The following is a 15,149-nucleotide window of genomic DNA, read 5'->3' on the forward strand; positions in this document are numbered from 1 at the left end:
GGATAAACAATGGATAACATGACTCAGTGCCTCTGTGTGTGTGTGTGTGTGTGTGTGTGTGTGTGTGTGTGTGTGTGTGTGTGTGTGTGTGTGTGTGTGTGTGTGTGTATCAAGGTGGTCCTGGCCCCTCCCGGCCCCCCTGGCCTTCCCTTGGTGGTGCCCCTGCTTACACTAGAAACATGACTCTGAATGAATGATAATGCTGCTGAGTGAAAGAGTATATTTTTAGGGACTTTTTATGTTTTTTTTAAACTGTACTTTCTACTCTTTAGCATATTTTTGAGCCATTTATCTACTTCTATTTTTTACTGTACTGCATTTTTCATTCATACTTCTATTAGTGTGCTCTGAATGCAGGGACTGCGTGTAGGGGTGGAGGGAGGGAGGAGCAGCTCCACCAAGAGGCACCACCTGTCTGTGGACCACGATGCAATGATGTCAGAGCAAAACCTAGAACAAGAGGCAGCTTCCAGCAGCTGTCTCTGGCACATCTGGCCACACTTTTTCTAAGAAAATTTTTCTAAGAAAAAGACTACAGATCCACGATGAAGTCCTTGCTTCTCCTCCTGAAAAACTCCGAGCTTTTAAAAACTTGTCTTAAACCTCTGCAAGCTCATTGAAGTACGGTGCACATACTGTAGATGGAAATGCAGTTAGCTAGCTAATGTTAGCTATGTAAATTTTTCATGAATCACATTAATCTTTGACATTATGGTAATGACATTAACTTATCCTGCAGCTAGTGGCCTGTTGGACCGCTGCTGTTTGCCACCAATTTCACCATAACAATAAGCTATGTTGTGTTTCTGCTGCCCCCTAGTGGCCAAAGAAATCTTAATGCAGGTTTAACAAAGTATAACATGATGTGCAGCCATTGTCACTTCTGCTCTTGTTCTAGGTAGTTTCAGGAGTTGATGTTTATGCTGTTGGTGTGATCAGTCAAGCATGTTGTATTTGACCTTTGGTACGATGGTAAACTACATTGGGAACTGAGATTAAGACCATTGTCCCTGGCTGTACTCCAAACCGCCTGCTAAACGAGCAGTACTTACTGATACGGCCAAAATGTAGTATGAAGTTTGCAGTGTGCAGAATCTGCGGTATGCCAAAAGAAATTATCCATTTTTTACTAAACACAAGAAGAGGAAGGAGAACCCAAATGTGGCTGCGTCTTCTTATGCAGCTAAGTGTGAATGTCAGAGATGCATATCATTCACATGAATACAGAGCACTGCACAAGTCACACCTGGTTATGTCCTAAAAACAATCAAACATCAGAGATACTAAAAAATAAGGGACATAGTTGTTTGTTGTGAAGATGCAAATACAATATTGACATTTCAATAAAGAAAACTGCTTAAACAATGCAGCAGAGGTGAACACAGAATTTCTACCTTTTATATTCTGTATAAAAAAAATCTATGCATACAGTGTTAAGAGGCTAAGCTAATGAACCCAGGTGCAGATACAAGCACAGAGTCATGTGAAAAATGTAAGGTAATTTATTGAAGGGCAAAAGGAATGGGATATGAAACAGGACTCGGCCCTCTTTCATGTCCCATTCCCATGACTGCGCAGGAGCTACGATGAGTTACAGCTGAGCCTTTGAAGGAGTCTTGATTACAGGATAGGATGTAGCTGGAGAGTTTCACCTCTGGCGCACCTGTCTCCAATCAGCCAATCAAAGAGCTCACAGAGAGAGGCTGGAAGTTACTACTGCACACAACATGGCAGTGATCCCAAACACGAAGCAAGGTCCACAAAGACATATTTTGTCCAGTGTGTTGTAGTTGTAAGTTGACATTCCTGCACAGACCTTCAACCCCCATCCAAAAGCTTTGGGATGAACACTGATTTGTAAGTCTGGCCTTATCGCCCAGCATCAATACCCGACCTCACTAATGCTCTTTTGGCTGACTGAGTGAATATCCTGGCAGCCAGGTTCCACAATGTGCTGAAATCCTTCCCAGAAGAGTGCAGGCTGTTACTGCAGCAGATTAATGCCCATTGTTCTGGATGAAACGGTGAACTGATTGGGTGTCCACATATTTTTGGCCACATATTGCATCAGCATAAGAGAACTTTATTCATCCTGAGGGAAGCTGTTGTGCAGCAGTTGCAGTACAAAGTAGGACAGAGTGCAAAAATCAAGAGTCCAAAAACAAACTATCGTATCTACCAGTATGGATTTTGGTGTCATCTTTGATCAGTATACCACTTTTGACCATTGTGCTACTGAGCTTGTCCACTCCTGTTTTCTTCAGCTAAGAAATATCCCAAAAATCAGACGCGTGTTGTCCTCCACACACCCTGAACTACTGATTCACACTTTCATTTTCTCCACTTCTCGATCCTCTAATCTCGGCCTTTTATCCATCCCCCGCTCCGACTGTAAAACAAAAGGCAGTCGTGCCTTTCCTGTTTTAGCCCCAGCCCTCCCCAGTCATCTTCCCCATCTATCAGATTAGCTGAATCTTTGGACCGTTTCAAACAGCTTCTACAAAGGCATCTTCATAGGAAAGCCTTTTTATAGATCTCCATTCTGGGCTCTTTTTTTTCTCTGCTCTGTCTCTCATTGTGCTGGGTTTTACATTGTAATGTATTTTTATCTGATTGGTACATTCCTTTTTATCTTTTGCTGTATGTGAAGCAGTTTGCAACTCCTTTTAAAAGTGCTTTATGAATAAAGCTTTACTTACCGATTTAAATACAAAAGTCAAAATATACAAAATGCCAAAAACATACAGAAAGTTCACAGTAGGGTTGCACTTCAAAGCTCTCTCTCTCTCTCTCTCTCTCTCTCTCTCTCTCTCTCTCTCTCTCTCTCTCTCTCAGCCACACAGAAACCTATTTTCTGCCTTCCTCTCTATCTCTCCTATTTTCCCTCCGGCTACATGCTGATGACCTCAAGAGCCATTTATTAACATGGATTATATGTCGACAGCAACAGAACCTGGCAGAAAACCCTCCCTTCCTCTCTCTCTCCCCGTCCTCCTTTGAACCAATGCACCACCACAAGCCTGACACAGAGATTGAGATTAAAGGTAAGACAGAGAGAAAGAAAAGACAGAGATATATATGAGCGTGGAAGACAGATTGTCCATCACTGGCCTTTTCTTAGTTCATCACTCTGAAGGCTCGGGGTTTGATTTCCTCATCCAGTTTGAGGCGAGCCATCAATAACTGTGCAGTTAAAGTCAAGCAGCTACAGACTCTCTGCTCCTGTGAGGAGGAGATCAGAGAGGGAAGAGGAGTGGACAGGTAACTCATACAACCACCAAAATATACAAAAAGAGACGACTGGAACAGGCACTTCCAGTCTCTGGGTGTGTGTTGTGTTCAAGTACAGAACTTCAAACTAAAATAAACAACCTTCAGAAAACAGATGCCGGTACAGTGTACAATGAGATAATGGTGTTTATTGGGATAGCGGTGTTGATCAGGTGGTCCACGACTTTTGATCCAGACCTAATTTTCTCAACAATGACAGTATTGGATGGATTGTCATTAAGTTTTGTACAGACTTTTATGAGTGTGAATCCTTTGACTGTGGTGGTCCCCTGGCTCTTCCTGCAGTGCCACCAGCAGGTCAAAGTATCTCAACATCTACTTGATGGGTTTGCACATTTTGTAAAGACATTCCTGATCCTCAGACGATGCCTGATCTCCTCTAGCGCCACCATGAGCTTGACATTTGTGGTTTTGAGTGACATGTATCAAAAACCATCAGTCAGATTGTCATAAGATTTGGTGCAAACACTCATGTACCCCCAGTAATATATCTAACTTTAATATCTTGATTGTCACATCAGGCCAGGTTTTACCTGCTACTCAGCCATGCCTCCTGGCTCATCTGCACTCTTGCTTACCTGCACACCTGTTTCCCATTTATCAGTCTCACTATATAAGGAACCACAGTCACCACCAGTCACTTGCCAGATTGTCATTACTCATGCTTGACTCTCCAGCAGTTTTCTTCAGCATGTTTTCCAGCCTTTGACCTCATCTGAACCTGACCTGAACTACCGCATTATATGATAAGCAGGATCCCCCCCCCCTTTTTTTTTTTAAATTATCAGAGGTTTTCATTACCATCTATTGGACTTGGAATCTTAGAATTGTTTTGTAAATTATCTCAGTAATAATAGCAATCTGTCCAGTTTGATTAGGGTTAAAGGCGTACCACAGGGTTCTGTTGTAGGACCACTTATATTTACAACTTTATCTAAATGAATTAGATAAATAAGTTAGAAATGGTACAAATTATCCATATACTGACAATGCATTTCTATATGCAGCAGCTCCCTCTGTTGGTTTGATTTCTGCACTGTAAACTTTGATCTTAAATTACTGTTAAACCTGCATGCATGTTGTTCTCTAGAAAACTGTCCAACAGTCCCACTGAAATTAACGCAAATGCTGTTAATGGGACTCCAATTGAAAGAGTATCCTATTATAAATACTCTGGTTTCTGGCTAGATGACAAGCTGTGCTTTAAAAAACACATGAATGAACTGACTACATCCTTAAAGGTAAAACTGGCTTTTTAGCCAAGGCTTGTGTTCACAGTGTTTAGTCAACCTTTTTACCCGTTATGGACTATGGTGATACTAAATTTCGGTGTGGGATCAATAAAGTCTTATCTTATCTTATCTTATCTTATCATATCTTATCTTATCTTATCTCTTGATGTAATTCACATGCATTCTCCTGCCACCACTCATTCTGCCGTTAGGTTCATAACTGGCGATGGTGTTAGAGTGCATCAGTGTTTACTACACGAGCAAGCTGAGTGCAGTCGTCAGCATTCAGAAGACGGCACTGCTTTCTGTTTACCAATAAAACACTTCTTGGCCAACTACCAGAGTATCTCTCATGTCTTAACTACAAATCAAGTTTGCACTGCACTTGGACTAAAGACTTTTTGGTCCTTGAGGATCACCATGCCAATACAGGAACTGAGAAACTGGCTCTAAAAACATTTTGTACCACACAAACACACAACCACACAACAGCCTCTTAAAACTAGACACACTGGTCACTTTTAATCAGTTTAAATGTCTTTTGATAGACAGGGTGGTGTGAATAGAAGTCTTTCCCGTGAATTGATGTTATCCTGTTGTTGTCCTTTGTTGTGAAACTTGATGTATCTTTCATGTGTCTTTGTTTTATATGTTCTGTCATTTTCAGATGTATTTTATATTTGTTGTTATCAGGGCATCATTGTAAAAGAACTTTCACTCAATGGCCTTCCCTGTTTGAATAAAGGACATATATATTTGTGTTGCTTAGAAAATTAAAAACAAAAATTGCAATGCAATACCAATCATGAAATGTAATAAGAAATAACTCGTTAATTGATTTTAAAAACATTACTTACAATTATCACATTATGTTATTATTACATTATGTTTCCATTACAAAATAGTTTTTTATATTTTACATAATTTGTTTTTCTGACATTTTTCATCACATTACTGCAATTCTTACCTTATGTGCAATTATTTATTATCAGGTTTTATTACATTTATTCATTTTATAATGGTCCATTATGTTTTACATTATCAATTTTGTTTTACATTTAAGATATTATTTGCAGTTATTATATGCAGTGATTACATCCATCATTGTTAATCATAGCTCTTGTAATTTTTTTTTTTATTACACTGGCAGTTCAAATGCTATGTACAGTAATTTCAGTTTCTGTTTATAGACCCCACTCTCTGGTTAAGCTGGGTCCTGAATGACTTGCAGAAGATGAAGTAGATGAGCGGGTCCAGGCAGACATTGAGAACTGACACTATGATGGTCAACTCCATCAAGTAGGAGAAAACCTTGCTCCATGAACAATGCCTCCACAGGAAAGTGTTGGGAAGGCGAACCAGGTGGTAGGGGACAAAGCAAACGCAGAAGACACAAACCAGCACAAACATGTTCCTGTGTGACTTTGCAAGCTTCGTGGAGCCGGCGGACGCCGGCTGCCTCTGCTGCGCCAGCAACACCTTGCGGGAGGTGCTATAGTAGAAGAAGACCAAAGCGACAAGGACACACAGGAAGATGGCGGTGGAGCAGATATGTATGATTTTGTAGAGCAAAGTGAGCTGGCCACTGTGTAAGACTTCACAGACCACTGGGAGAGAGGTCAAAGGCTTCTGGGTTTGGAATGACAGGATGACGTAGGCGCTCATCATAGCCAGAAGGAAAACCCAGGTCATAGTGGAGATGATGCAGGCACCCCGCACCGTCTGCAGAATGTGAGTTGCTGAAGTTCCCTGGACAATCTTCAGATACCTGGAGAGAGGAGAGGCAGGATATACATGCAAGGTAAAAATACAATATGATATAAAACACAGCACAATGAGACACAGGGCAGAAAAAAAGTAAAAAAAAAAATAAACCAAACAAAGCCCAGAGTGGAGATCTACGAAAAGGTTTGCCTATAAAAATGCCTTTTTAGAAGCTGACATTAGCGGATCGGAGTGATCGAGAGGTGGAATGTGGGACCAGGAAACCTACCTGTTAGCAGCGATGTAACCCATGAACAGGATGCTGGCGTACATGTTGAGAAAGAGGGCAGAGGCACCAAAGTTGCAGTAGATCAGACGTAAGGTCACAGAGTTGCTGGTGTAGTTGGTGATGCGGATGGGGAGACAGAGGCAGAGCAGGAAGTCAGCAGCTGCCAAGTTCTTCAGGTAGACCATAATACTCCTGGACACCTGCCGCTTAGCCCGGCAGAAGTAATACATGATGAGGCTGTTGAGTAGGAAACCCACCTGCACAGAAAACCAGGTGAGATTTACAACAATTGCAGTCACAATGAATCTTTTACATGTAGGCGAAAGTACATGTAGCTTTTACTACATTTCCAACATATATGGGTCCAACCAAAAAGCAACCATGGTGCTTACCAGAAACACCAGACTGTAGACCGTCATGAAGAAAGGGTGTGCTGACCTGTGGACCTGATCACAGTTAGCTGAACCGTTGACTTCAGCCTGGGTTGTAATTGATGAATGGTTGAAGGATGAGGTCACTTTTACTCCTCGGTCACTCATTTTTCTGGTAACAGAGGTGAACCCAAGTTACAGAACAGCATGTACAGAAAAGTACACCCTGCAACAAAAATACTTTGCCAAACAGCAGTCTGAAGCTCTCACGACATGTGACCATGACCAAAAGATCAATATATATCATGTAAAGGAACCAATGGATGGATTCAAGTCAAATATCTTCATATATCCAAGGCAACGTAGGAAGCGACTGGTCACAAATACTGTGCCATGTTGTACCATCAGATGTAGCATACATCCTACTTCCTGGTTAGCTGCCCTGATATAAATATGCAGATTTTAGATAGAGAAATGTCTAACACTTGAATGTCGGCATCAAAGCAGAATAGAAGATGAAATACCTGCAGCGTTTACCTGTCTGCGCCTGCCACTGTGGATGTCTAATAGAAAGACTGTGCACTGTCCGGCTTCCCTCTGCACAGCTTTCACAACGGAAGCTGCAAAAAAAAAAAAAAAAATACTGATGTGGTTATGATGTCTTCAGTTGTGCAGCAACACTATAAATAAGAAGGAAGACTCACTCACTCACACACATGCACTGCTGTGGAGATGGCATTTCTATCTTCCTGTGTGGTTATGATAAACCACAATTACCTGTGAAGACACTTTTAAGTCACCATATGGGCTCCTGTGACACCTCTCTGTCAGCTGGTCCACAGCTCTATAACAATGACACTCTTAGATGGATTGCCATGAAAATTGGTTGAGTTGTTCATGAAACTTTGGTGAAACTTTTCCTCTGGTGTAATCATGAGTCTGACATCATCATCATGTTAAACATTGAAGGTCCCCAGATGATGCATTCTAATGATTTTTGGGGATCACACCTTTGTGATGGTGTCCACACTATGTTTTCCATCCGTCTATTGATCCATTTTAATCCAGTTCTGGGACTGGAGGTAGCAAAGACACCTTTCTAGCCACATCCTCTCTGAACCATGAGGCCTGATGGGATTTACTACAGTATGATCCCTCCAGTATTCTGGGTCTGGCAATCCAGGAGGTGTCATTGTCTGAACCACCTCAGCAATCCGTAACTGCTGCAAAAGAGTGGCGGTCATTCTGTCAGTCACTACCCAAAGCCACCACACGAACACTCCACATCTCTGCTGTACCTTCACACAAAAGTCCACGAAAACTACAAATGCAAGGTATAAGGTACAGGACTTGTTTAAGTGCCTTAAAGCCACTGAGAAAGTGCTTGAGTTGCTCAGACGGGGATCCAGACACACTTCTCCGACATACAAGGAACAAACGCAACTCAGCAAACGTCCAAATTCAAACACTTCATCATACGCATGTGCGCCATCTCGTTCAGAATCTTCTTGTACTTTTTTGACTTTTCATGCAAGATGTGAAGGTGAGGTTTGCATCCTGTGACCGAAAATGGCAAATATCCGTCATTGAGATGTGTCCTTTCATGATGACAGTGAGTCAACATGATGACAAGATTACACATGATTTCCCTCAAATTCGCATCTAATCTCTTGTCTTTAGATCTAAACATTTTCAACTTGAGCAAAAAGTCAAAGCTTATCGTGGGGCTTTATGGATCTGCTTCATACATGTACAGAGATCAGAGTAAAAAAAGAAGGAGGGAGGCTGAACGGAAACGACACAAAGAATGAAACAGAAAGTTTGTGGTGAGTTCTGAGCATCGTCAGAAGCTGAGTTGAACACGGACTCACAGGCGCTTCACATGTGCACAGTTTAAAAAATTGGCTTTTTGGGGAAAATGAACACAAGTGGACAGTATGTGAAAATTTGACAGAGTAGTGTGGACTATAGGCGCACTTGAGTCACACATATCACATTACAAGGAAGGAGAATTCCGGCATTGCTGCTGATAATAAGTGGACTGTTATTATGGGGTTTCCCCACACAGGACAGGGTCAGCAGCCCAGAATTAAAATTGGAATTTCCCCACTGCTGTACTTGTTAGTGGTCACCTGCCTGTGGTTGTGTTTGTTCAAAGACACGTTGGGTGGATGCTTATAAAATATTTTGCACTTGTTTTGCTGTTAGATTTTGAGTAATTGGGTTTAATGAGTAACTAGATTAGGAGAACTCTCGGGGGATGAGTCATGAGCTTCAAACATTGAGGTCATGGGGGCAAAGTCCACGAGTGCATTTTCTGAATATCACTTTTCCTTCTGAAGTTATTTTCCGTTGTTCTTTTTCTTTCTATGTCTAATGCCTAACACAGGTCCGTAAAGCAGACCCTCCCCTGAACAATGAAGTGAAAATATAACTTTGACACTGGAGGTCTGTGTGAGCAAAGCTTGTCGCTGTCACAGGCTTCCACAAACACGCCCTGCGGGAACTCTTTAAATGTGCCTCCCGAGGTTTACGTCAACAGACTGACCGACGGAGTGCACTCGAGCTGTGAAGCCTCCTCTCCATGATGAAGATGCAGGTAAGAGCTCAACCACATTCAATGCAAGCTGCAGAAAACACTCTGACATTTAAACCAAATCATTTTATTCATGACAAACACCGCTGCTCCTATTTTCATGACACAGTCAACATGTGGACTGAGCTTGCTTTCACAGCGTAAATGATTTTCATAATTTAGGATATTTTGAATTGAAGCGACGTAGCTGATCTAAACCATTTAAACATTTTGCATTTGCACGTTGAATGAATCAAAAAAACTGTAAAAACAGCTCTGCCCAGGTGAACAGTCACCTGACCAGTCACCTTTCTCACTATCATTATAATTCATATTGGTTGTAGCGAAAGAGTTAATCAAAATATGAAATAATGTTGGGCGCCAGACAGGAGAATACTCTAAAAGCAACCTGCCAATATTTTAAAACAAATACTACCAGAAATAACCCAGAAAACCCAGCAGCTGGCCTCCTCGCCACAAAACAACACAATAAAAACACAACAGAGTGATGCAGTTAGTAAGTTTTCTTATTTTCAATCAAATATTAATCAAAACATATCAGATCAGATCAATAATCAAACTCAGAGTGTAATTCAGTCCAGAGGGATGTATGTTTGAGGGGAGAGAAAAAACAGCGTAGTTTGAGGTCTGACGTTCGGAGAAATTCTCACTTCTCACTTCCTTTTCAGTCCTCCTTCAAGCCTCCTTTGTCTGATTTCCCTCTTCTCTTGAGCCTTCCTGCTACATGGTGCTGTTAATTGATGCCACTGAGGATATTATTGTTAACTTTATAGTGTTGTTAGTGCATGTTAGTTACATATTAACAGGGCATTCCCAGCACCCCAACACATATGATCTATTTCCAGACTTCAGACCTGTGAAATCTCTGAAATAAAAAGCAAAATTTAATTAAAATCAAATATTAGGACATCCAGTGACACAGTACACAGATTTTCCAGAGTATAATTATTTGCGCCTGTTTGAAATTAATGTCATTCGACCAAACCTGATTTAACAACCTCTGTTACAGCGCGGCTCAGATTAATAACGAACACAGCACTGCTCTAATGCAAACATCCAGCAGGGAAATCCCAAATGTTGTAACTGCTGTGTGCCGACGTATTTGGGTAGTTTCCTACACAACAGGAACAAAAAATGCACACACCACAAAAAGTAAAAGAGGAAAAATGTTCATCCATGAGTGCAGGAAGTCACTGTCGTCTCTCTCCCCTTGCATCCAGGTAACTTTATTTGTAGCTCTGCTGGTTCATGTGGCCTCAGTTCACGCTGTCCCTGAGTTTTATATGCCCATCGACTGTGATGACATCCATCGCAGTGACAACACCACCTCCAGCGGGGTGTACACCATCTATCCAGGAGGTCCCGCCATGCCCCTGAAGGTCTACTGTGACATGGAAACGGACGGAGGAGGATGGACTGTCAGTACACCTCATATTCTATCAGGTTTTATCATCTTAAACATGAACAAACATCAGAATAAACCTGCCTGTAGAAACACATGGCAGCTCGTTAGGGTCCCGATTAGGCCATTCAGGTGACTTGAGAGTCTTCAGGTGTGTACTCGAATTATGAGATCGAGGACTTGAGGCTTGAATTGGACTTGACTGCGGTGAAACCTGACTTATGGTCTAAAAGTCGTTGCTTTTCAACAAAATCCCACAATGATATAGGTGTTATATCAGAAACAGGCAGTCACTGCATGAACACAGCTTAAAGTTTATTTTCTTATTTCTTATGCCAGTATTTGTCAGACCTGTGCATTGAAAGGCCTTTCTCTCAGTAAAAGCTCAAATAACACAGCCATCAACAGAGAGTGTTTAAATTTCAGCATTTAGACCTGGAACACTTACAGTTCAGGTTCTCTTAAGAAAACTCATGACTTGATGATTGAAGGTATAATTTTACTGAGACTGTTAACTGTTAGCACCATATCAGTGCACGAACAAGACAGCGGTGTTGGTCCTCTTGTCTCAGCGAGTAGGAAAGTACGTGTATTTCCCAAAGTGCCAAACCTAAAACTTTAACACCAGACGACAGAAGTTATCCACCAGCTGGGGAGCATAATGGAGCACTGAGGCGCTTACTTACATTTACTGTAGCTGCAACATGCTAACAGACAATCAGCAAAGCTGTACTTGGGTCTTGCTAATTGAGGGCAGAGTATTGCATGTTAAACTACAATTACAAGTCATTTGGCAGACGCTTTTATCCAAAGCGACGTACAATAGTAAGTAAATAAATAAATGATTAAACCTATCTCTGTTGCTCTGCTTCTCCCTCTCAGGTATTTCTGAGGAGGCTGGATGGGACTGAAAACTTCTACAGGCCCTGGAGTCACTACAAGACTGGATTTGGGAATGTGGCTGGAGAATATTGGCTTGGTGAGTTCTTGAGGGAAAACGGCAGTAAAATCATGAGGCGTGTGTTGCTTTCCATCCTGATTTGCTGAAGTGAGATGAACTATGAGGTGTGAGGTTCAGAAATGAGTGTGATAAAGGGCTTTGGCGCAAAAAATGAAATGAAACAGATCTTTGTGCACCTTTTCAGGGCTGGAAAACATCTTCCTGCTGTCTGTGAGGAAAAACAATCAGCTGCGGCTTGACATGACGGACTGGGAGGGGAGGAAGGCGTACGCCCGCTACTCCTCCTTCTCAATCGGTCCTGAAAACACTGGATATCAGCTTCAACTGGGCAGCTTCACTGGTGGAACGGCAGGTGAGGATCCCCGGCTGCGTATTTGGGAAGTTTGGGTTTAAGAAGTCAAGGCCTGTGAATGAATGTACTGCAGGATTTCTTTTTATGAGAAAACGGTCCCTTTATCCCTGCTGGATTTTTTAGAATCAAGGCTGATATTCAACAGTGAGCCTGGGGGGATATAAAATTGGTTCTTAAATTATTTATTTATTTTAATAATTTTAAAAAGTCTTGTTGTGTCCTTACAGACTAATGGGTTAGAAAACCATAGTGGATCTCCTGTGGATCTCCAGAGACAAATTACATTTATCATATGAACGAAAGAAATGAAACATTAATGTTCTTTCACTGTATTTTTTAAATATCAGTTTCATTTTTAAGACATTATGCATGAGTAGCTCGTTTATTTAGAGATACCTTGTTTATATTTAGGATTTCTAAAGTAGATGATCCAGACTGTGAAGGTAAGTAAGTCGCTAAGGGACAGGACAGAAATGAATGAGTGAGAAATCTTATATTCCACTTCGTAAAAAAGGAAGACCTCCCACCACATTATTAGTATTTTCTTTGCAACTTCCCTTTTCACAACTGCAATCCCCTCGCCCCAGTCAAAACAATATATTTATGGAAAACATAACAAAACGGAGACAGCCATTCTATAATGTCCTATTTTAAGTATCTTTATAAATAAACTTTCTCCAGAGAAGGCTAAAAGAAATATAAAACCAGGATGAGAAAATCTCTTTGCTCCTCTCCTCTTTCCTGACTCCCCCTGCCCACAAATAACTTACACACAGTCCCTACATTTTCACAGGTAATCAGCAACATGTGACACCTGTGTGTTACTCAGTACCAACAATAAGCATACAAAAATAAATAGACATGTAAATGTAACTTTTATTACATTTGCATTGTGTCAAATAGAATCAGTCAGAATATTTTAGGTGTAAAAGTCAAAAGGAAATGGTTGCATGCATCTGTCCTGCTCAGCTGATGTTTTTCCCCCTGAAAGTGTTAAAATCTTTACAGCATGTTACTTTTATCGTCTTTAAATCTGTTTTATCACTAATGAGTAATAATAGAACAGCCGGCTGCAAGCAAGCATTTCTGAGTATCACAGATCAAGCTGATTTAAACCTGGCTAACATTGCTTTTGTCCTCATTTGTAGGAGACAGTTTGACAAATCAAAACGACATGAAGTTCACCACCTTTGACAAAGACCAGGACCAGTGGGAAAAAAACTGCGCTCAGCATTATCTAGGTGGATTCTGGTACAATACCTGCCACACGAGTAACCCCACCGGCATGTACGCGCCTCATGGTGCCATCGGATTTGAAAACGTCCATGTCCTTTGGCAGGCGTGGAAGGGCTGGAACTACTCCCTTAAGACTATCGACATGAAGATCAGATCAGCTGCTAAGTGTTCATGCAGACATTAACATGATAATGTTAACATTACAGGGAAATATGAAAAATACAATCAGTCAGAATGTTTTAGTAAAATACTTTGTGATTGGTTTTGATAAGCTTTACATAAATAAACTTTGTTGTCACTGATGTATTTTTGTTATTATCATTTAGTGTTTTCCACTGTTCTGTGCTGGGAACCACCCAGTGTACTGTTTACTATCTGCAGCCATGCTACCTGCTCTGTGAGGCTAGTTAGCAATGCTAAAGTCAGCATGCTAACATGCTCACACTGACAATGCTAATATGCTGATATGTAGCAGACAACATGTTTACAACATAGTGTATGTTTACATGTTTACATCTTAGTTTTGTATATTAGCGCTTTGTTGCTCATTAGCATAGCCTGAATACAAAGTATTGATCACATTACAATATGGACTTGATGGTGGCACTAGATGAGAAGTCAGTGAACAATGAATGTCTGTACACACTTGGTTCAAATCCATCATGTAGATCTTGAAATATTTTGCAGGAGAAGTGAGAAACTGACCTTTAATTTAAAACTTTAAAAAGACTGTTTGAGCCAAACTCTTCTCAGGTGTTCAGGTTAATAACAAACAGGATGGATGCTAACTAAACACATGGTGTCGCCCTTGTGCTGCCTTTACGGGGCAGACAGGTGTGGTCAAACAGGTAGGCTGATGTCATCTCACTCATGCAAGGAGGAGGCCAAACATGGAGTGACGCAGTGCTGGATGAAGAAGGTACTGGAACAGGCCCAACATAGTGCTTGATTTGATGTTTCTAGTGAGAAGAAGGTGAAAAATTAATCTAAAATATATGTACAATATAACTCGCTGTTCATTCGATTGTACTTGTCAGTCATTTGTCATAATGTGAGCAGAGTGGGCAGAGGGACACTTTGGATCCTGGTGCCATTTTGCATCTTCACAGTATAATATTACAGCTGTTTGCCCTCACATTTCAGTTTTTTGGCACTCCAGGGGGGGGGGGAAGTTTGGTGAAAGGTCACCAGGATTCATCCTCTGAGGATCGTAAATGTTTTATAAAATTCATGTCATTTCATTAAACAGCTGACATATTTCAGGACCAATGGCAGACAGACTCCACAGATTAGTCCCTGTTACAGGACGGTGATTCATTCAGGACTAACCCAGTACAGATAATGGTTTCTTATGGTTTAGTCTTTACTTAAATGTGGCATTTTGAAAAGCACTTTGCTCTCATTGGTTTGAGTCTTAAATGACATGAACTCTGTTGCATTTGTTACATCACTATTATGTCATTATTGTTACTATTATGATTATAGTTAGTGGTCGTTGTGATAGCCCTTAATAGATCTGGCATTTTAGCACTCAGCAGTTTCAGTTTGTTTTCTGTTGTCTTCGACTGGACTAAAATATGCATTAGCTTTTCTTCTGGAGTAAATTGAGATAAGATAAGTTAAGATAGGACTTTATCGATCCCACACTGGGGAAATAAAGTCGTTACAGCCAGCAAGTATTACAAAAAGCAATGCCACAGAAGGGTCAAGATAAA

The 15,149-nt window shown here is 41.0% G+C and overlaps 2 protein-coding genes across 2 annotated transcripts; one reads left to right on the top strand and one right to left on the bottom strand.

Annotated features, from left to right (window-relative positions):
* Positions 1-5,696: 5,696 nt before the first annotated feature.
* LOC139343447 (P2Y purinoceptor 14-like) lies at positions 5,697-7,055 on the bottom strand. The gene is made up of 3 exons (XM_070981112.1): positions 6,909-7,055; positions 6,517-6,773; positions 5,697-6,291 (listed from the first exon to the last, which is right to left on the bottom strand). Exons 1-3 carry the CDS (start codon positions 7,053-7,055, stop codon positions 5,697-5,699), a joined length of 999 nt encoding a protein of 332 aa, XP_070837213.1.
* On the top strand, positions 5,753-13,739 carry LOC139343456 (microfibril-associated glycoprotein 4-like). The gene is made up of 6 exons (XM_070981124.1): positions 5,753-6,324; positions 9,277-9,486; positions 10,704-10,901; positions 11,768-11,864; positions 12,031-12,198; positions 13,347-13,739. Exons 2-6 carry the CDS (start codon positions 9,472-9,474, stop codon positions 13,616-13,618), a joined length of 750 nt encoding a protein of 249 aa, XP_070837225.1. The 5' UTR covers positions 5,753-6,324; positions 9,277-9,471; the 3' UTR covers positions 13,619-13,739.
* Positions 13,740-15,149: the final 1,410 nt, after the last annotated feature.

This window comes from Chaetodon trifascialis, chromosome 2 (assembly GCF_039877785.1).
Source record: "Chaetodon trifascialis isolate fChaTrf1 chromosome 2, fChaTrf1.hap1, whole genome shotgun sequence".
Taxonomy (NCBI): Eukaryota; Metazoa; Chordata; class Actinopteri; order Chaetodontiformes; family Chaetodontidae; genus Chaetodon; species Chaetodon trifascialis.

Coding starts and splice junctions, on each gene's coding strand:
- LOC139343447 (XM_070981112.1), bottom strand. CDS start 7,055: ATGAGTGACCGAGGAGTAAAAGTGACCTCATCCTTCAACCATTCATCA. Junction 6,774..6,908: donor TCTACAGTCTGGTGTTTCTG/GTAAGCACCATG, acceptor TTTTCTGTGCAG/GTGGGTTTCCTACTCAACAG. Junction 6,292..6,516: donor GGTTACATCGCTGCTAACAG/GTAGGTTTCCTG, acceptor TCCTCTCTCCAG/GTATCTGAAGATTGTCCAGG.
- LOC139343456 (XM_070981124.1), top strand. Junction 10,902..11,767: donor CGGACGGAGGAGGATGGACT/GTCAGTACACCT, acceptor TCTCCCTCTCAG/GTATTTCTGAGGAGGCTGGA. Junction 11,865..12,030: donor GGCTGGAGAATATTGGCTTG/GTGAGTTCTTGA, acceptor GCACCTTTTCAG/GGCTGGAAAACATCTTCCTG.